A 21,648-nucleotide genomic window follows, 5' to 3' on the forward strand; every position below is an offset into this window, starting at 1 on the left:
AAAACCGTTATGAGAAAATAGGTGGGCCTCTTCATTACACTCTTTGTGTGATAATGATTTGTAGGCATAGTGCCTAGCTGAGAAATTTTGTAACCAGGTACTGTAAGAACCATGGCTAATCTTCATGGCTAGCATTAGGTTACAGGTAAAACTGCATAACTTGTAGAAGAAAGCTCTCTTGATCAAGTGTTGGCTTAAGTAGTAAATTGCTCAGCCATGCATGAACCTGTGCCAGAAAAGAGAAAATGTAAGCATTAATATTTACTTTATTTTCCTAGAGTTAGCCAAATAAAACATATAGCAGTTAGTGTTCACTGGCTTGTCATCAGTAACTTAACCTTGTTTTGTGTTAGTTTTGTTTATTAAGTTATACAAATGAAAATAGTGCTAAAAACTAGGAACAATGGATTTTGATAATGTTTAAGCATTGCTAAACAGTTAAATTGATCTTCATCTTTCATTTTGTCAAGCTTTCTTATAAATGGAGCTCCAGTGGAAGATTCTTAAATTTCAGTACAAATTTAAATCAGAATTTAAAATCCCCAGTCATATGTGCAGTGCCTGCATATAATGACATTTTGGAGATAGTGGAATTATGACATGTTTATAATACCAGGAAAATGCTTTGGAGACCTATGCAGATATTATAGCAACATCAAATCCATAAGGGTTGATTGAGGATGTAAGTAACTAAGGTTATAGTAGTAAGCATCTATTCCCTGTAATATTTTTCTTTAATATTGTATACTTAGTTAATATGAAGATTCAGTAGAGGAATAAGGTATAAAACTTTAGGGAGGAATCAGTAAGAGAGAGAACTGAAAGAACAGACTATTCCAGTGTTAGAAGCTCTGGTCACTGCATAAATACAGAATAGGCAGTGGTTGTGGCAAAGGGATGGATTGTTTAAGAATTGTACTTCTTCCATAGTTTTTGTTTTGTCTGTTTGCTTTTGTGGAAAAGATGAACTTACTTCATCTTAGTTGGTATGGGAGATCATTCACTTAGATCAGCTGTAAATGTTGAATGTGTGGTGGGAGGAGGGAAGGTTCTGGCTTGGTCCATCAGCTCCATTTTCCATTTCTGCTTAATGGAATGCCACCCAATCTATCTCTTCCCCATTCATCCCACTTTAAAGTTTGAGTTACAACTATAGGCATGTCTAGATGGGCCATTTGCATCAATTTCCCCCCACGCTTGAATCACCCTGTCCACACGAGGCAGGGCCAAAGGCCTAATTCAACTGTGGACTGTCTACACATGAGAAGGGCAGTACTACAGCAAATCTGGGCCATCCTTTCATTAATCTGCATTTTAAAAACTCACAATTTGCTCTGGATGTTCTCACTCTGCATTCTGGAGCAACCCCAGGTGGCTATTTACACAGCATCCTGCTGTGCTGGCTGCCACCACTGGTGCAGGTTGTTCCTACTGAGATCACAACAAAGTGTTCAGCCATGTGATCAATGCTGGGCACCTCATCTCTGACCTCAGAGAAAATGATTCATGCCAGTAGTGGTGGCTGGCACAGCAGGCTATCTGCTTGGCGTCATTCTGAAATGCACAGAGAATGGAGGGAATTTCTGGTCATTTCAGGTCCAGAATATTCCAGGGGCAGCCAAGAGTAATCTGGTCAGTGTAAGCCCACCATATGTAGATGAAGCCAACACAGTTTTTTAAAGCCCTAACTTTTCCTAGCTATACCTTGACCTGGACTCCGTGACTTAAACAACTATAGACCAGTATCAAATTTCCCATTTCTGTACAAGATGCTAGAGAGAGGAGTTGCCTTCCAACTCCAGGCAGCCTTGGATGATTCAAACTAGACCCATTTCAAATTGATTTCAGTGCAGGATATAGAACTGAGACTGCTATGGTCACCTTAGTGGATGATTTTTGCCTGAGCATTGACAGGGGGAGTGTGTCCCTGCTGGTGCTTTTCGACCTCTTAGCAATGTTCGATACCATCAATTATGGTATCCTTCTGAAATGCCTGGAGGGTTTGGGAATTGGAGGCAGTGGTTTGACTGCTGTCTCTTGGGTAGATTCCTGATGGTGGTGTTTGGGGATAACTGGTTTCCAAAAAAGTTGCTGTTAAATAAATAAATAAATAAATAATACAGTATTACTTAAATTACTGAGATTAGTAATACAGTATTACTAAAATTACTAATAACCATAGCTACAGAGTGTAACTTCATTAGATTTGTTACTGCTCAAAAAGTCCACAAATGTTTTCTTATAGTAGTGGCATCACTAGGGTTCATAGAATCATAGTTGTTATCACATAGTGTGGTAACTCATGGTTTCACACACCCCCATTGACCGCCTTCCTTACCACACTGGACACAATCTTTAGTAATTTTGTTTGTGTTATTGTTACTCATTAATCCTAATTCCTGCATCTCACTTAATGTCATGGTAATAGTTGTGACATAAAACAACTAGCAAAATTAAAATTGTACCTTTAGATTACAAAAGCATATGCACAGCTTCAGTGCAATTGCATATATGTAGTTTCATGTGGTTGAAGTGAAAATTCCTTGCCCTTGTTATGTGTGTTTTATATTGATTCCTGTTCCCACTTTGTAGTAACGTTTTTAATTTTTATATTGTAATTGTTTTTATCTTGTATTGCTATGTTTTAATCTTTGTAAGCCGCCTTGATCATTTTTTTATGGAAAGGCGGGGTAAAAATAAAAATTATTATTATTATTATTATTATTATTATTATTATTAAAGGTGATGTTTTTAAAGAAAATTGTAAAAGAATTTTTAAAAATTGATTTAAAAAATTAAAATATTTTTAAATTAAAATTTTAATTTCATAAAAAAAAACCTGGGACCGTTCCTTTTAGCTCCCACTGAGTGTCACCCATTCTTCAGCATTTTAGTGGAATCCAGGTGAATGCCACAGACTGTTTTGGCCAAAAAGGAGATGTTTGAGGCTGGTGTGAGCCCCCTTTAGGGCGTCACTCACTGCAGTCCCCCTAGTGTCCCCACTGTCTTATAGTATGCCTGCCTAACATTTTATTTTCTATTTGGAAGGCTGTTAACATTTTGGGTTGGTTAGAATTATTCCTGAACTTTCCTAATTGATGGTCAAGCACTTTTGGAACAATGATTTCTGTGTTCTCATGGATGCAAGCCTAGATGTCTGTATCTCCAAGAAAGCAATTTAGCTTGTTGCTCTCAGCTTCAGGTTCTGTTGTGCAAATGCAGAGTGATAAAAGAACAGGGAAATATTCATGAGGTAGAGAAAAGAAACCTTTATTTCTACCTTGCTGAGACCATATCTGAGTTATTGCATATGGGGTGTGAAATTCTGCAAAAAAAAAAAAAAAAACCCTTCAAAAAACAATAACCCCATAATGTCTCATTTGTAATGGCTATATCTTGTAGGCAATCACAGAAGCGGATATGGTTTTCTGGGACTAGAAATTTATTTGTCCTGTCAAAATGTTTTAAAACCCTTCAAATCTGCAATTTGATCATAGTGTTCGGAGCCAGACCCAAAGTCCATCTCAAGCTATATGTACCTATTTGGGCAGGTGTGATTAATGCACTTCATAAAAGTGCTGGTATAGGTCATTTCCGACACTGAATGGCTCTTTCATTACTTACACCGCCTTCTCCCAGCAGCCCTTTCTGGCTGTAATGTACCACAGAATATCCCTGCAGTTATGCACAGTTACACATGATGTCAGAACAGAAAATCGTGCTGCTTTCAACTGTGGTTTTTCAGTTTATCTGTTCTTCTAAAGTCAATGGAGTGGGCAGAGAGAAATAGGTTCCATAGGAGATCATGGTGGGTTCAAAATGGATAACAGCTTCTTGCTTGTCCTCCAAATTAATAGTCTCATTGTGTGAATTTACTTGTGTTTCATTTCCTCCAACCACAGAATGTGTAATAAGCCTGCTGTTAAAATTTCTACTGCATACGAACAGCTACAAGGCTTCTTTTTTGAAAGAGGACAGGATTTTTAAAACGGCTAAGAGAATAAAGAAGCCCATACTTCCAACCAGCTGACATTATTAGCCATGATGTAGTAGCAGCAACAGAGGAAAAACAAACCAAATGCCATGTGCCATAATTGACACCTCCCCCTCCCCTTCCATTTCCTGGTGACTGTTATTACAGTGGATCCTTGGTATCCCCTGGGGTTTGGTTCCAGGACCCTCATGGATAGCAAAGTCTGTGGATGCTCAAGGCATAGTAAAATGCTGTCCTTTATATCAAAGTCAAGGTTTGCTTTTTGGCATTTATATATTTTAAAAATATTTTCAAACTATAGATGCTTGAATCTGTGGATAAAAAAATCTGTGGATATGGAGAGCTGACTGTATTTGGTCTTCTCATTTTAAAAACTAGAGCTTTAGAGATCTGAGAGACTGACTGCTTCATCTAGAGCTGGAAAAGATACTCATTAGGCTCTGAAATCTGGCAGATATCCATAGACGATTTCATCAATACAGCATGTGTTCACAGCTAGAATCTAGTTGCGTTTCCACAACCCAAGTCTCAGTATCTGGTTTTCAGGAGTCAAGATTTTGCATTTTGCAAATACAGTGGAGATTATCGCACTGCGTTCTGAGAACGTTCCTATCATCACGTGATGAGAACTTTCCTGGAACAGATATTACTGCATTAGTAAACTAGAACGTGATCAGACCGTGATCAGAACTGCATTTTACCGCACAGCGATTCCTGAAACCGTTCCGAGAACATATTCCACCAAGGCCGCCTCCGTCTCCTGATTGGCTGAAAGAATGACAGGCAGGGAGGCAGGAAAGCAAGCAGGCGAGCGACTGCAGTGAGGGAAGGGGTGTGTGAGAGAGAGAGAGGGGGGAAAGGAGGAGGGAGGGAAGGGAGGGAAGAAGGAGGGATCGGGAGGAAGGCAGGGAGAAAGAGAAATGAGGAGAGATGAGCCTTGCCAGTTACATCCCAAACCTCCTTTGCAAGGCTGGGAAGAAGGAGGAGCTCCATGCAGGTCTCTTCAAGCCGAAGAAAAGCAAGTTGCCAGGGAGGGGACTGGGCCAAGGGCAGAGCCCCGGCAGCCATAGCAGCTCTTTAAACCGGTTAGAAAAGAAGAGTCCTCTGCTGTCATCCCAATTCCCCATTTTGGCTGCTTGTCAGCCTTTTGCCTCCTGTGTGTGTGCGCATGTAATGTGTGCCTTCATAGAATCATAGAAACATAGAGTTGGAAGAGACCACAAGGGCCATCCAGTCCAACCCCATTCTGCCATGCAGGAAATCACAATCAAAGCATCCCCAACAGATGGCCATCCAGCCTCTGCTTAAAGACCTCCAAGGAAGGAGACTCCACTACACTCTGAGGAAAGAGTGTGTTCCACTGTCGAACAGCCCTTAGTCTCAGGAAGTTCCTCCTAATATTGAAGTGGGATCTCTTTTCCTGGAGCTTGCATCCATTGCTCCGGGTCCTAGTCTCTGGAGCAGCAGAAAACAAGCTTGCTCCCTCATCAATGTGACATCCCTTCAAATATTTAAACAGGGCTATCATATCACCTCTTAATCTTCTCTTCTCCAGGCTAAACATCCCCAGCTCCCTAAGTCGTTCCTTGTAGGGCATGGTTTCCAGACCTTTCACCATTTTAGTCGCCCTCCTTTGGACACGCTCCTTTTTGAATTGTGGTGCCCAGAACTGGACACAATATTCCAGGTGGGGCCTGTGAGCTTCCCTCCCCGCTTTAATTCTTGTCTGGCTCTTTGCTATGGAATTCTGGGAGTTGTTTGCTTGCTTTTGTGTGTTGCTCCAAACAGAGGAGCTTTTGTGGGTTCCTTCCTGGAGGGAAGGAGGAGAAGGTCCTGGGCATTCCTGCCATCCTTGCCTCCTGCAGGCTGCCAGCACAGGAGCCCCGCTGGACATGACACTAGAGGCCCCCCGCAGAAGCAGCCAGACCCTCTCCCTCTTGATCTCTGCTCTGGCCCCCCTGTTTCCCTCTCTCTTTCTCTCTCTTTCCCTTCTTTCCTCTTCTCTCACTTGTCCCAACTTTCCTCCCTTCCCTCCCTCCTTCTTTCCCCCCTCACACACACACAGCTTCCCTCACTGCAGTCGCTCGCCTGCCTGCCTCCCTCCCTGCCTGTCATTCTTTCAGCCAATCAGGAGACGGAGGAATGCGAGAACGGATTTGAGAACACATAAGAATACCGCACACACCTCTGTTGGAATGTTCTCATCCCGTTCCAGCTCTCTGGGAACACATTCATATCTGTACCCTCCTGGAACACATTTGGAACGCATTTAAGCGTTCTGAGAACCCGACTGGAACACATACTGTGCGGTATACTCAAATGCGTTCCGTTCTCATCACGTGATGAGAACGGTCTCAGAACGCAGTGCGATAAACTCCAGTGAAATGTTGGTGGTTTGTGCAGAGACATTCAGAGGAGACTTAAATTGTTTTATTTATTTATACCATGCCTTTTTGCACACACAAAAAAAAAGACACTCAGTGGATGTTTTATGTCTGAAATATGTTATTTGGTAGCTTGCATTTTCTATTGAAGTCCATTGTGTTCTGAAAAAAAGCAATCTCTACTTCAAAGAAGGGGTTATAATTATACATTGGAAAATATTAAAAGCAATGAAGCAGCTGCAAGACACAGTTGTGTTCGAGCGTATCCCTGCTTTGAAGAGAAACATCCACTTACTTTGTACTGGAGAGGTGTTTTTTTCATCTCATTTGCTAGCTAATAGCACTGAAACATTTTCTACTGAAGTTGCATAGTCTAGTTTTCCCATCAAGTTTGAGTTTCCAACACCCTGGGAAAGTCTGATCTCAAAATTCACAACCCCTACTAACCCTGGAACAAACATTTTATTGAAAAGCTGCAATATGCCCCTTTCCCTTCTTTTAGGAGGAGAAAAGGACCTATTTAACATAACAGTGCCTAACGTAGAACATCAACTTGAACCACACTGACCTCATTGCTCCTTGTCTTTATATACTTTTTTTTAGCCACGGAGGCGTTAACAATAAGAAGTACTGAAAGAGAGGAAAGTCTGAAAAGAATCAAGACACTTCTTCCACTCAGCTCTCCTGTAATAAAAAGGGAGAGGCCTAGTTCAGAGACACTAAAAGTGCCTCCTGTTGCAAAACAATGCGGGTTGTGCCACAGGGACTGCAGTCAGCTACTTGAATGGGATCAAAGGAAAAGAAATGCTCCTTCAGCACAATATTTTCACTAGAGAATATTCTTTGTTTTAATGCAAGCTCAGAATCATATGATTAGTTCTTGGGATCATTAAAGGACGTGTGACTTTGCCACACTGCAAATAATGTAGGACATCAGTAATATGAAAAGAAAAACCCTCTGACTAATACTTAGGATTTCTATTGAACTCCTGTGTGTTCAGCAGTATCCTCCCTGTTTAAGACAGGGGTGGAAAAATGTGGCCCATGGGCAACATACTGTCTGCTGGGTCATTTTTGTGGCCCCCATAGGTAATTTTTTACCCCCAAAATGTTTTTTCAAATAATGTTTTTGCCCCTGAATGCTCCCAAATGCCTTCTAGGGGATGGTGGGCAATTTCTCCCACATTTCTGGGCCATTTTAGACCCAGGAGAGGCATTTTAAAAACAAACAAACAGGGCAGTTACTTTCTGTTTTGTTTTGTTTTGTTTTTAAAGGCCTTGCTTGAGTCTAAAAATGGCCCAGAGTGCCCTAAAAACTCAGGGGCTAGGTGAGAGCATTTTGGGACAAATAAAAAATGTTCTGTATGAGGGGTGCAGCTCTCCAAGAACTCTTGCAGGGATGATGGGGACCCCTAGCTCTCCCATGCTCTAAAATAAATAGAGACAGGGGTGAGAGTTGATGATCAGAAAGGACAGCCTTGCATTGAAAGTTAACTGCAGGGTCAAAATCTGAACTGGGAATTTCTTGCATCTTATATCCACTCCTGTCTTGAATCTTTATATATTCAGTAAATAATCTGTATAGTAGCTGGGCTAATCTTTTATGTCTTCATGGGATTATTTATTGATACATCAAATTGAATTAGAGTTCTTTCTGATTTCTAGCCCTTTAGTGTAACTCAGGGTTGAAGAATGGCCCTCCAAAAATATTAGATTGTAACTGTCACCATCCCTAATTATTATTTAGGCTGGGTAAGGTTGATGGCAGTTGAAGTTAATCAGTATTTAAGGAACCACATGTTTCTCCTTCCTAGTCAAAGTATTGCAAGTATTTTCTAGTGAGTTGGATTTTTTATGTCCAAGTCATGTATACACATTTGGAAATATGTCCTACTGAATTCATTAGAGCTTATGAGTACACATGCAGAGTTGTAGCCTCAAAATACTACATGTATAGGGTTGCCATAGTGCCAGACCTCCAAACCAAAAATGTGTCCTACATTTGAAAATTTTGTCCTACATTTTCCCTCGCGATCGCAGCGGGGAGCGGAGGCCAAGCGGCGAGGGAAAGCCTCCACTTAAGGAGGCTTTCCCTCCCCGCCTGGGCCCCGGGCCTCGCTGCGATCGGAGGCCAGGATCGGGGCCTCTCCTTGTTCCTGGCCCCCTCAGGGACCAGGAAGGAGGTGAGGAGAGCGCCGGCGATGGCCGGGGCCTCGCCTCGTTCCTGGCCCCCGCGGGGACCAGGAAGGAGGCGAGGAGAGTGCCGGCGATGGCCGGGGCCTCGCCTCGTTCCTGGCCCCCGCGGGGACCAGGAAGGAGGCGAGGAGAGCGCCGGCGATGGCTGGGGCCTCGCCTCGTTCCTGGCCCCCGCGGGGACCAGGAAGGAGGCGAGGAGGCTGCAGGGAGGCGGGGAGGTTGGCGCGGCTGCGCCCAAGAGGTGCCGCATCCCTGCAGCCTCCTCCGCCCCAGACCTCACTGCCCTCCTTTTCCTCCGCGCGGCCATGCACGGTGGAGGAGGAGGAGGGCAGCGAGGCCCCAGGGTTGCCCAGCAACCCCGCTGCAACCAGGCTTTTCCCGGTTTTTGGCTGCACCCATGCCGTGACCGGGCAGGTGCCGCCAAAACCGGGAAAAACCCGGTTGCAGCCGGGTTATGGCAACCCTATACATGTATGACAGTCTATTGGACAGCCAGCATGGTGAAGTGGTTTGAGCATTGCACTAGGACACTGGGAGACTAGAGTTCGAATCCCCACTCTGCTGTGGAAACTCATTGGGAGACCTTGAGCAAGGCACACATCCCCAGCCTCAGAGGAAGGCAGTGGCACACCCCCTCTGAACAAACTCTGCCAAGAAAACCCCATGGGTTGCCATAAATCAGAAATAACTTGAAGACACACAGTGATGAAAGTCCATTATAGGCGTATTTTTTGAACAGGTAATAAATATTTATTTGGACATATATATTTTTCATGGGAAGGGTCTTTTTACAGAAATTACCCTGATATGGGAATCATTTATGATACGTTGATGGTATTTAAAGTACTTGTAGTTATACTTCTGTTTGTAGCAAATATCTTGATGTTCCTGTGCTACGTTTTAAAATACCTTGAGAACTTTACAGATTTTTTTCTTTTTCTCCCTCTAGGTTTGATTTTCTTTTACCAGACCTTTAAGGTGCAGAGGAGTTGGCACAGACATTGCCATGAAACCTAACTTGAAGCAATGGAAACAAGTAATGCTGTTTGGAATATTTGCATGGGGCCTCCTGTTCCTGGTGATCTTCATCTATTTTGCAGATAGCAACACTGCTGACGCAGTCCCCAGTTCTTTTTCTTACATTGAGACTAAGAGGCTTTTGCCCATCCAGGGCAAACAGCGAGCTATCATGGGAGCAATACATGACCCATCCTTTTCCGAAACAGGAGCTGGAAATGAGGTGCTGCTCAGCGATGATGTCTTAGACTCATTTAAATCAGGGACTGGGAGCATTAAAAAGTGGGCTGACCTAGAGGATGACTTTGAAAGTGAGGAAGATTTTTTTCCTTCCCAATTAAGAAGAAAATCAAAAAGCGCTTTCTATCAAAGGGACAGTGATTATTTATTTGCTGCTGGTCAGCCTCGGTCACAGAGCAGTGTGCAGCGAATAGTGAAATTAATCTCTGCAGAGGGGGTGGATCAGAAGAGGAATGCTTTGCAGAATAATTGGCTCTCTCAAAGAAAGATAAAGAGAAGACATGTAAGACACAGAAGAAGCCAAATGTTTGAAGAGTCTGATGAATGGGATGGAATATATTCTACAATGTCAAAATCGTTCCTGTACAGGCTTTGGAAGGGGGATGTCTCCTCCAAGATGCTGAATCCTCGCCTTCAGAAAGCAATGAAAGATTACCTGAATACCAATAAGCATGGAGTGAGGTTTAGAGGGAAGCGAAACTCCAAGCTGACTTCTGATCAGCTTTTCTGTGAGCTCAAGGCACGAGTGAACATCCAAACCATTGATGGCAAAGAAGCCCCTTTCTCTGTTCTTGGATGGGAAAAGCATGTACCCCGGATTTCTCTGAGTAAACTATACCCACATGGGTTTGGAAGCTGTGCTGTTGTGATGTCTGCAGGTGCCATACTGAATTCTTCTCTTGGAGATGAAATAGGTAGGTGAAGATTTTTGGACAGCTGCATGACTGAATCACCAATCTCCTGGGCTGCATTTGCACTGCAGAAATAATGCAGTTTGGTACTACTTTAACTGCCATTGCTCAATGCTATGGAATTCTGGGGTTTCTAGTTTTTGTGAAGTATTTAGCCCTCTGTCATAGAGCACTGGTGCCACAACAAACTACAACTCCCAGGATTCCATAGAATGGAACCATGATGGTTACTGTCAAACTGCATTATTTCTGCAGTGCAATTGCAGCCCTGCTCAGGCATAGTAGGTGTTTCATACAATCCTAAGAGGAGCCCTGCTGGATCAGGATAAAGGCCAGCATCCTATTTCTTTCTGTGGTTGCCATTTTGCCTCTTAGAAGCTACTGAGTGGTGTTGGAAGCCCTTGCCTTGCTTGCTTGCTTGCTGTTTTCCCTAGCTGTGAATGTTCAGAATTGTTTTGCTCTGAACCTGGGGTACATTCACACTGACATATCATAGTGCTTTGATACCACTGTAATTGTCATGGATGCATCCTACAGAATCCAGGAATTTGAAGTTTCATGAAGAGGTTCTTAACTTACTGTGCCACAGAGTTCTAGCACTGTCGTTCAAGGGAGTGGACTCAGAGCTCTCTAGCAGAGAACTCTATGAACCTCAATAAACTACAAATCCCAATGTTCCATAGCACAGAGCCATGTCAGTTAGAACGGCCATAATTGTGCAGTGCAGATATACCTCTAGAGAGGCAAATAGCCACCATAGTTTGCAGGCATCGCTGTACTTGTTCCACCTGAATTTGCCCATCTGAAAGCCATCTTTGAAAGCTATCAGCTGTCTCAAGATATCATGATAAGTAACTTCCAGAGGTTGATGATGTGCTATTTTTCTCCCATCTGGAATGTCCTGCCAGGCAGCCTCATCAGATTGTTGTTATTATAATTTGTATTTTATGATGTTGTAAACCACCGTGATTGGCTGTATATAAATAAACTCATTCATTCATTCATAGTAAAACAGCTGCTTATATTCTGTTTCTTGTACTCATAGGACCTTATTGCACAAGGCATTTATCACGCTGATAAGCCCAAACGCTTCAGAACCACAGAGCTGGGATCAACGGTCGCACTTCTGAAGTGTCACTGAAGCGTGTCCTGCTGTTGTTCCGTTGGCAAATCATTCACAGAGCAGCCATTTTTGTAATGTTATGCAAAAAAAAAAAAAAAAAAAAAAATGGCTGCTCCGCAAACAATTAGTCAATGATGAAATGCATCAATGACGCTTCAGAAGCACGACCGGCGATCCCACCTCCACGCTTCTGAAACATTTGGGCCATGCTCCCAGTGCAGTTAGTGCCTCATGTGATAAGGGCTTTTGGTGCAGAGGGAGCCCGCATGGTTTGGTTGCTGTGGGCTCCCTCGGGAGCAAAAAGGGGCAGCTCCAGATGACCCTTTTAGGGTGGTCTGTCGAGCCCCTTAGATAGCATTTTCTGATTCTTCTTTCAGGTATTTTGCTTTAGTCTGTGTTGGAAGATTCCATATTGGGAAAAAGGTGGGACATATATTAAATAAATAAATAAATAAATAAATAAAATAAATCTATACCGGTGTGGCCTGCTATGCTAGTGTAGTTATGTTAATCAACATGATCATGGCTTTCAGATTTCATATAGCATTTAGCTTAGGTGAGCCAGCTTGGTGCAGTGGTTTCAGTGTTGGACTTAGACACTGTAAGGCTATTATCCTCTGGCTCTGGTGCAGAATGTGCTGGATGGTGTCAGAACTCCTCTCATCAGAACTGAGGTTTGGGATGTCCATCTTCTGCATAGTACAATGCCAGAGCAGGTGGTGGGCCTTTTGAGCCATGCAGACAGGGCCTGAGAGACATGAGGTCAAATCCCATTCAGCCATGGAAACCCACAGGGTGATCTTGAGCAAGTCACACTCTTTTACCTTCAAAGGAAGCAATGACAAACCCCCTCTGAGCAATTCTTGCCAGCAAAGCACTAGAATAGGGTTGCCATAAGTCAGAGTCAGCTCAAAGGCATTTAGCCATAAATACCAATGTAGTTTAGCCCTTGTTTTTTCCCCACCAGCAAAATACTCATTAAGTACCACTTTGCATAAACACACAGAGAGAGTAAATAATGGATTTCCCTCTCATGTCTCAACCTATCTTTTCAGTGCAGGCTTATCTGGAGAATACTGTATACTATTGAAAAGTATGGAACTGGAATGGAAGCGATGCCTAGACTTGATTAATTCAGAATAAAGAACATACTGGGAAATGTATATTCCAGACCAGTTCTTGAGTTTTACTGCTACTAACTCACTGAGTCTCACAAGCTACATTCTGTCCTACTCCATCCTCTTAGCACAATTTCATGAATCCACAGTGGACATCCTCTGTCTTTATGTAGGAGCTTGGATCAGTTGCTAGGAGGACTCTGGAGAAAAAGATAGCTGCCTGCAGACAGATGCTCATGAATGGCTGCCCTTTTGCATTTGCCACAAGCTAATTGGATATAAACGTGAAGCCATCACGTCTCTCTCAGAACAATTTCTATGGCAAGATGAAAATGCATTCTGTCACATTCAGTCCATGGCAGACTGCCTTTTTGGCCAAGCCTTGTCTTTCATTTGTAGAAAGAAAGACAACTACGCTGGAATCTTGTTGGTGAACTATGGTGGAAGAATGTGTTTTTCTTCCCACACCACCGCTGCACAACCCTGGGGAAAGTGCAACCTCTAGTATAGCCCATCAATAGGATTATAGTCATACTATTGCTCCCTGCTCTGTCGAATGCTAAATTCTAACCTTCCAGAGACTGATGTTTCACTTATTTTTTCTGTGTTCCTTTAAGTCATTCCAACATATGCCAACTCTAAAGGGTTTATTATGGGAATTTATTAGCAAGATTTGTTCAGATGAGGTTTTCCATTGCCTTCCCCTGAGGCTGAGAGCATATGATTTGCCAATGGGTTTCATGACAGAGCTGTGAATTGAACTCTGGTCCCCAAAGTCATAGTCCAATGCTCAAACCACTATGTCATACAGGCTCTCTCACTTATTTTTACCCCATCTTATAGGGAAGAGTTATTTTGTCTACAGGAAGAGCAACTAGGTAATTTTCTCAGATTTTTTCCCCTTAAAAAGACTGGCAAATTTACAGATTTACATAAAGTTGTGCAACCAAATAGTTCAAGACTCTGGACCTTTCAGGAGCTCCCTCAAAAGATGGCAATGTGTATTGTGAGATCCTGTGTACATTTACTCAGGTCTCTCAATGTGACTGATAGAACCTGTTCTAAATTGTGGGCATATGATTCTAGATAGGCGAGAGAGACAGAGACTTGACAGATAGGAAGTAATAGAGTCAGAATACAGGGCAACCCACATTTGGAATGGAAAAAATATTCATGGTTTCTGGGCCAAAAAATGGGTTTCCTGATACACAGGAAGCCCAGTCAGGTAGAATAACACAGTGGTAAGGATTTTGTGCATTTATCACACAATATCCACTCATCCTGAAATGTTACAAAATTCTGAACTACATGAGTTGTTTGCATTAGGACTGTACCTAATTGTTGCTGTTGTTTTGAAAGATGATGGCTGTATATACACACATACAAAAGCAATATTAAAGGGGAAAAATATCTTGATAATCTGGAAACAAGTTGGGTGTTTGTGTTTTTAAAGACTCTGATTTTACATTGTGTAGCATGCCAGAGGACAACAGGTTGATAAACTCAAGCAAGGAAGCCACAGTCATGAGTTGCAGCAGGGCTGTTGATGACAGATCTCTCTTTCATAGAGTTGCCATAAGTTGAAGCCAGCTTGGTGGTAGTTAACAACAAGGATGCTGAAAAATTCATTTTGTTCAACAAACTAAAATCTAGAATGTATCTTAAAGTGCCTTGCATGGCATTCCTATCCATGATAGTCAGAAATATGACCTGTGATCTTCCCCTTTTCTTCCCAACAACTGTGTTTAGTATTGTCGTTTTATGAAGGATAATCTTACGATGCTTTAAGTTATGCTTAAGAATTTCAGATACACAATACCTGAAATATATTCTTTATCTAGGCATTTGTATGCAGTTCATAATCCAGTAATAAAACTGTTCGGTAACAGATGCATTCAAAAACCAATCAAAATCAGTTTAATTGCATATATGTGAAGAAATACAAAATATGATTGCCGATTTGGTCGTCAAATTTATTTTATTTAAATTAATTTTATTAGATTTATATCATACACAATATATCATACACAATAAAACCACTCAAATACATACAAAATCATATCCTGTTCTGACCAACAATATACAGTATCTCTAAACCAAACCAAAATAAAATACCGCCCACCACCTCCCAGTTTCCCCTCTTCTTCCCTCCCCTCTCTAAAACTATCTAATGCAATGCTTGATCCCCAGTTTTGAATTGTTATCTTGAGTATATTTACAAGAGGTGATGTTGGCCAGAGAAGTGATGCTATAAACAGTAAGCTCACAGGGAATGAAATGCAGAAAACACAGAGAGAGATGATGGCATTCTTAACTGTAGTAGCTACTGCTTTTTAATTTTGTAACGTTTACATTTCAGTCTCCTGTGACATCACTGTCTGCAGTTCTCCCATATATTATAACTGTTAACATCTGAATAGACTTGATTCCATAAAACTTTGTACTGTAATAAATCTAGGAGTCATTAATGTACCAATAGATCCTTTATTTTTGCCACAGCGTACTAATAGCACTGCTTTCTGGATCATTTTTTAATGTGCCCCCCCTCTAAAATGGCCTCCCTCTGAAACAGATTGCATTTATAAACCTCATGTCTCTTATGGGACTACTTAGTATTTGACATACATAACCAAGAGCTGTTTTTTTTTTTTTTTTGGGGGGGGGGGGTGTTTGTTTTTTGGCAGGGTTTGGGATTAAAAAAGTGGGAAATCTTGAAAGCAAATGGACAGCTCCTTTTATTTTCCTAAGCTTGTCAAGGAAGATATGCAGCCTGTAACATGTTTACTTAGAAGAAACGAGTGTAAAAGAATTTACCTACAGGCAAGTGTAAATGTGAAGTACAATAACATCAGAAATCTACAAAACAGTGATACTTTTAGGGGGCCAATTGAAATGCACAGAATACATGCTGCAAGCTTTCAAAGCACCACTAGCTTCTTCATCAGGCAAAGATCATACAGGTGAAAAAATACATATGATGATGTTAGTCCCAAGCCTGCATTTTGTCAAGATGTGGCTGTTTTCAGTTCAGGCGGAATATAGCAATAGCAATAACAAGTACATTTCTATACTGCTTATCAGTGAGCTAGCACTCCCTAAAAATGTGTAAGCCAATTGCCCCCAACAAGCTGGGTACTCATTTTAGCAACCTATGGAAGGATGCAAGGCTGAGTGGACCTTGGAGCCTAGCCCAAAGTAAGATGAAGAGCCCTCCCTCCAGCCCATCCACCATCATCCAGCTTCAGAAGGAGAGAGACAGGCCAGCTCCATTGGGCCTAGCCCAAGTAAAATGAAGAGCCCTCCCTTCAACTCATCTGCTATAGCTATGGCCCCAAAGGGAGAGATGAACCAATGAACTTGATCCTTTCCCCACCACCATCCCCTTATCTTTTTGTGACATTTCTTTTTAGATTGTAAGCCTGAGAGCAAGGAACTGTCCAATTTAAAAAATGTAAGCTGCTTGTGGTTGAAGAGCAGGGTATAAATACTCTAAATTAATTAATTACACCTTATAGGTGTAAATGGCTGCAGTACAGGCATTTAACCACTGTGCCACCTAGGCTCCCTGAACTGGGCAGAAATTCATGAAGGCAGGCACCTCCTCCTTTTGGCCATGTGGGTATTCCAGAATATTAAAATTAAATGTTTAAGTTCCATTAGCAAGACAAAAACAGATGAGATCCAAGTTGCCTTCATCCTTTGGGAAGCTACATGTCTTTTTGTTTGGAGCACAGAGAGCACTGGATTTCTAAAGAAGCTCTCCATGTTTTTGCATTAGGAAACAAAATGTGCATGTGTTTATTGTTCTGTATTCTGTTCTGTGTATGAACAGAGTTTAGAAAACTTCATTTTAAATGGCCATTCCTCAAATCTCATAGCAAACATGCTTCTCTCCATGACAGAATACACAGAGACAGTGAAAGTGTGTGTGTGTGTGTGTGTGTGTGTGTGTGTGTGTGTGTGTGTGTACATCAGCTTGTTTATTTTAAAGATATTTGTTTCAAGCTAGTCTCCTTCCCCACTTCTCACTCTTTTGTACTGCCCCTACAGCCGTTCTTAGTAGACAAATTGTAGCGCAACAAACGTTTTCTCTAAAGGAATTCTTAGTGGTTACTTCCTGTTAGCTCCACAGCATTTGATACTATGAAAAGCAGCAGAACTAAACCTAGTTCAAAAGTTTTGAGAGTGGGCAGCCTGCCTGCTTACAGTGGCAGGGAGATTTGTGGAGTGTCTGAAAAGTGTAATACTGCCTTTGGGCTGCATCTGCACTGCAGAAATAATCTGGTTTCGCACCACTTTTAACTGCCATGGCTCAGTGTTATGGAATTCTGGGAAGTGTAGTTTGGTCTGGTGCCAGAACAAACTGCACTTCCCAGAATTCCTTAGCACTGAGCCATGGCAGTTAAAGTGGTGCCAAACCAGATTATTTCTGCAGTGCGGATGCAGTCCTGGTGACTGGAGGTAGCTAAAGTAGTGCTTGTGGAGGCAAAGCAGGACTATGCGAGGTGAGACTCCATCTGGTGTATTTTCTCCTCTGAGGGTAGATCATGGGAAGTTTGTGCTTAGTGGATCTTCTGAATCCATAGCATCTTACTTAGCATGCATCCAGTGCTCAAAGTATGATTCTCATACATTTGTCTCAGCAATTCCAAGGTACAACTCCTCCTTATCTGTACCTTTGATTCTTAGCACCCAAGAGCTTCTTCGTCCAGTTTTGCAATTACCCCCATTCTTTCAGCCACACTTCTGTTTTCTTTTCTGCTGCTCTTTTCCTTCCTTTGTTGGCCCCTTGTGGCATCCTGCTTTGGGACATTGTGCATTGTGCATTGTACCATTGTCACCACCACATCCTTTCCCTTCTTTGGCCATAGAGAATGGAGAATATTAGATGAAAAAGACTATCAGTGCCTCCACATATGCTTTCTTTAATGCTACTAAAACTCATTTTCTTTTCTTTTGTTGTTGTTTTGTGCCTTCAAGACATTTCCTACTTTTGGCATTCTGAAGGCGATCACAAGGTGTTTGCGTTTGGGAGGGGGTTTTGCCAAGATTTATTCAGAGGGGGTTACTTATGGCTACCTCTGAAGTTGAGAGAGTGTGACTAGCACAAGGTCATCCAGTGGGTTTCCATGGCTGAGTGGGGATTCAGAGTTGTTGTCCAGTGTTGTAGTCCAACTCTTGGTCTCCAGAGTTGTAGTCCAGTGTTCAAACCACTATGCCACATTATATATGAAAACCAATACTTGGAAGCAACTAGTTATCAAGGAATTACTTAGGTTTTAAAATGTTTTAATTAATTTACTGTAGCCAAGCCATTACTAAGGTACATTACAACTGTGACATGATAACCACTGTAGTAGTTCTTCTGGGAAATAACTACACTTGTTCAAAGTTAGTGACAGTGTGTGAGTTGCCACATGACTTCAGTATGTTTTTGACCACAAGTTGGCAGCTTTTAGCATTTTGGTGAGTGTGTATGTGTGTATATATATATATTCAAAGTAGCTAAAAGGTATCTCTTTTAAGTTCATTTGAACCATGATCTATAGCTATGATGCTAACTAATTTTGAGGGGATGGGGTATCTAATTACTTTTTTGAAGTTACTTTACAGGCTCTGATAACATGTTGGTATTCACTGACTGAGGGCAATTCAAAAATTAAATCTGTGTGTGAGAGAGAGTGTGTGTGTTTAAAGGTTTGTGTCATGTCAAATGGCTAGCTCATGTAATTTCCATAACAAATATGTCCAGGCTGTGATGTGGAAAACACGTTTGATCTGGCTAATGTATGTGATGCTGTTTATTTATTATTTATTTATTTTATTCATTTATATCCCACCTTTAACCCCATAATGGAATTCAAAGTGGCTAACAGCATATTTAAAAACAATACAGATCAAGGCCCTGTGCAGACCGGCCTTAAAGGCCTGCTTGGGGGTGGAGTCAGGGTATAGCGTCCATATGATGCATGCCCTGGCTCCGCCTCAGGGTGGCGTGATGCCACACCGCACTGCATGCTGCATCACGGCACTCCACTGATGCTGTGTCCACATGACGCAGCCCCAAAGGAGCACCATAAATCCGCAGCACCACAGCTATCACACCCTTTCCAGGGTGCAAAAAGGAGCCACTTTTTGCTGCTCCTTTTTTCTCCCTGGAAAAGCTAGATTGGGTCGTCACAGCCCCCGATCTGGCTGTAAAAGGGGCAGCTAGAGGCTGCCCCTTTAGGGCTAGCTGCAAAGCCCCTAAAACTATAAAAAGTCATTAATAAAAATATAAACATAAGAACTAGTTTAAACATGATTAAATAATGTATAAACTTAAATAATATTTAATATTTTAAAACACAATAAAATTCATTAAAAGACAATATACAAATCTTAAAAAACAGCATCCCACAGAATTAGAACCCTATCCAGACAATTTTTAAAAGCCTTATGCCATAAAAATATTTTGACTTGCTGATAGAAAGAGAGCAAGGATGGGGCCTGAGCTCCTCGGGAGGGAGTTCCAAAGTCTGGGAGCAGCCACCAAGAAAGCCCTCTCCCTTGTTCCCACTAGAAGAGACTAGGAAGGTGGTGGGAAAGAGAGAAGGGCTTCTCCAAATGATCTTATGTGCTATAAGGGGCTTATAAACGGAGATACAGTCCTTCAGATTACCATATAGGGCTTTATGAGTCCAAACCAGTACCTTGAATTATGTCTGGAAATGAAGCTAGTTGAGTTGTTGCAGCAGGGGACTTGTGCGCTCTATATAGGCAGCCTCAGTTAACAACCTGGCTGTAGCTCTTCGATTTAACAAGTTTCTGAACATTTTCCAACAGCAGCCCTACATACAGTGCATCACAGTAATCTAAACAGGATGTAACCAATGCATGTACCACTGTGCCCAGATCTGGCTTCTTCAGGAACAGCGGAGTTGATGCACAATCAAGACTCCAGACATTATTGGAACTGACCATAGGAGGGTGACAGCCATGCCATCTAGGTAGAACTTGCACTGCTAATGAGGAGGACATAAAAATTGTGAAGATGTCATCACACCACGTAGAAACCTCACTGTTGGTTTGTGTAGCACATGTTAGAGAAAATCCAAAAATGATAAACATTTCATATTTGAAGATCAAACTTCAGGATGCAGAGTGTAACTTGCAGTACTGGTCCACATTGGTCAGAGAAGAAAACAGTAATTCAGGGATGTCAGTCACAGCAATTAGCCAAGAATGAAACACACCGACCCAGTATTTCTGTAAGAGTCAATGGTGGTGATTTTGCAATGTAACCTTCTCAGCAAACCTGACTCTGGGGAAATCTAGCATAATGCAGTACAGCTTTCAACTGAAGTTAGCTGCTTGCTGCCTGGAAATGAACATGGTCTGATTAGTAGGTTAACTATCACACAAAATTGAAGAAAAACCTGGAAAAATCCTAAGATTCCCATGCTTGTCAGTAGACTTGTGGCACCCTCTTCTGTTCATCAGCTATAAATGCTACACATCTGTGAATTTAGGACATATGAAGAATTTTCAAAAGAAAATGAATTGCAGCTTTGAATTTTAATTAGTAGTTACACTGAGCTCTAGGCAGTATACTTGGCTGTCCTCTTTCCCACTATAATGAGGTATTGAACAGAGGTACAGGTATTGAACAGAGAAGCCAGAATGGCATTTTAACAGTACAGTACTCGGGCATGGTTTGCTCATAATGCAGGAATATATAATTTTATAGCATATAAAATATGTTCATGTCATAATGTGAAATTGAATGTAATCCTGAAGTTAAAATTGATGTGACATTTAAATGAATTCTTTTTTTAAAAAAAATTAGATGTCAGGGTTACAAGATGGAAAAAATTTAAATTTGTTTTGCGAAGTTTATTCATTCTGGCTATCTGTTTTTACACGTGTACCTTTTAAAGAAGTGAATAATAAATAAGGAAATAATGTGGAATAGGGAAACAAGTGAACTGCAATTCAATTTGGTCATTTTTGCCTTTGCATGCATGGAACTTTCATGTATAATAGGAGAACAGTGTTCTTTTATGTGAGCGGCTAGCATTTCTGTACTAATTTTAAAAGCTTAACAAAGGCAGGATACAGACTGGCCAAAAAAGGTGGTCTCCCACCGCCCTGGTTTGCTGTGCGAGGGAACCGCAGTGGACAAACCGTGTGGCTCCCTCGCGCAGCAAAAAGAACCCGCAAAAAGCGGGTTCTTTCTGCGACGCAGTTGTGACACTGCAAGGCGCCAATGGCACACTTGTGGCATCACAAAGGCACTGGGACATGCGGACACTAGGTGTCCATCACATCAAAATGGCGGCGCCTGTATGTACAGGGCGGCACCATTTTTGATGCCCTCGTTATGTGCAAGGGGCAAGTCGCGTCTGGAAGCACTGCCCCTCGCACATAATGATGGTGCCCTGTAGGGCCCGTCTGTACAGCGCCAAACTTACTTTGCATAGATCTCTGCATAGATCATTCCCTGCATTGAATGTTCAGTGGGTTTGAACAGTGAAGCAACAGATAATGAAAAGGTAATACTTGTAGTAGGGCATTGTAAAGCAAAATCAACATGATTAACAGTTACTTACTCTGAAATAAACTCCATTGAACATAGTAAGATGTATGATTTTGGTCCAAAACACACTGCAGAAATAATCCAGTTTGAGACCGCTTTAACTGCCCCCTGACTCAGTGCTAGGTAATGCAAGGAACTGTAGTTTACTGTGGCACCAGAGCTCTCTGACATAGAAGGCTAAATGTCTCATAAAACTATAGTTCCCAGAATTCCCTAGCATTGTGCCAGGTCAGTTAAAGTGATTTCAGCGTGGATTATTTCTGCAGTGTGTTTTGGACCTAAGTAAACATGTTCTTGACCCCACAA

At 41.9% G+C, this 21,648-nt stretch overlaps 1 protein-coding gene across 3 annotated transcripts in view; it reads left to right on the plus strand.

The window, feature by feature from the left end:
* Positions 1–21,648, plus strand: part of ST6GAL2 (ST6 beta-galactoside alpha-2,6-sialyltransferase 2) — an 85,776-nt gene that overhangs the window by 31,744 nt on the left and 32,384 nt on the right. For all 3 annotated transcript variants that reach the window (XM_089511375.1, XM_089511372.1, XM_089511373.1), the window contains exon 2: positions 9,524–10,526. In XM_089511375.1, coding sequence (XP_089367501.1) covers positions 9,581–10,526 — 946 coding nt within the window. In that variant the 5' untranslated portion in view covers positions 9,524–9,580. The remainder of the gene's footprint in view (positions 1–9,523; positions 10,527–21,648) is intronic.

Source organism: Sceloporus occidentalis, unplaced genomic scaffold (genome assembly GCF_023333645.1).
Source record: "Sceloporus occidentalis isolate IW3139 unplaced genomic scaffold, rSceOcc1.0.p SCAF_2, whole genome shotgun sequence".
In the NCBI taxonomy this organism is placed as follows: Eukaryota; Metazoa; Chordata; class Lepidosauria; order Squamata; family Phrynosomatidae; genus Sceloporus; species Sceloporus occidentalis.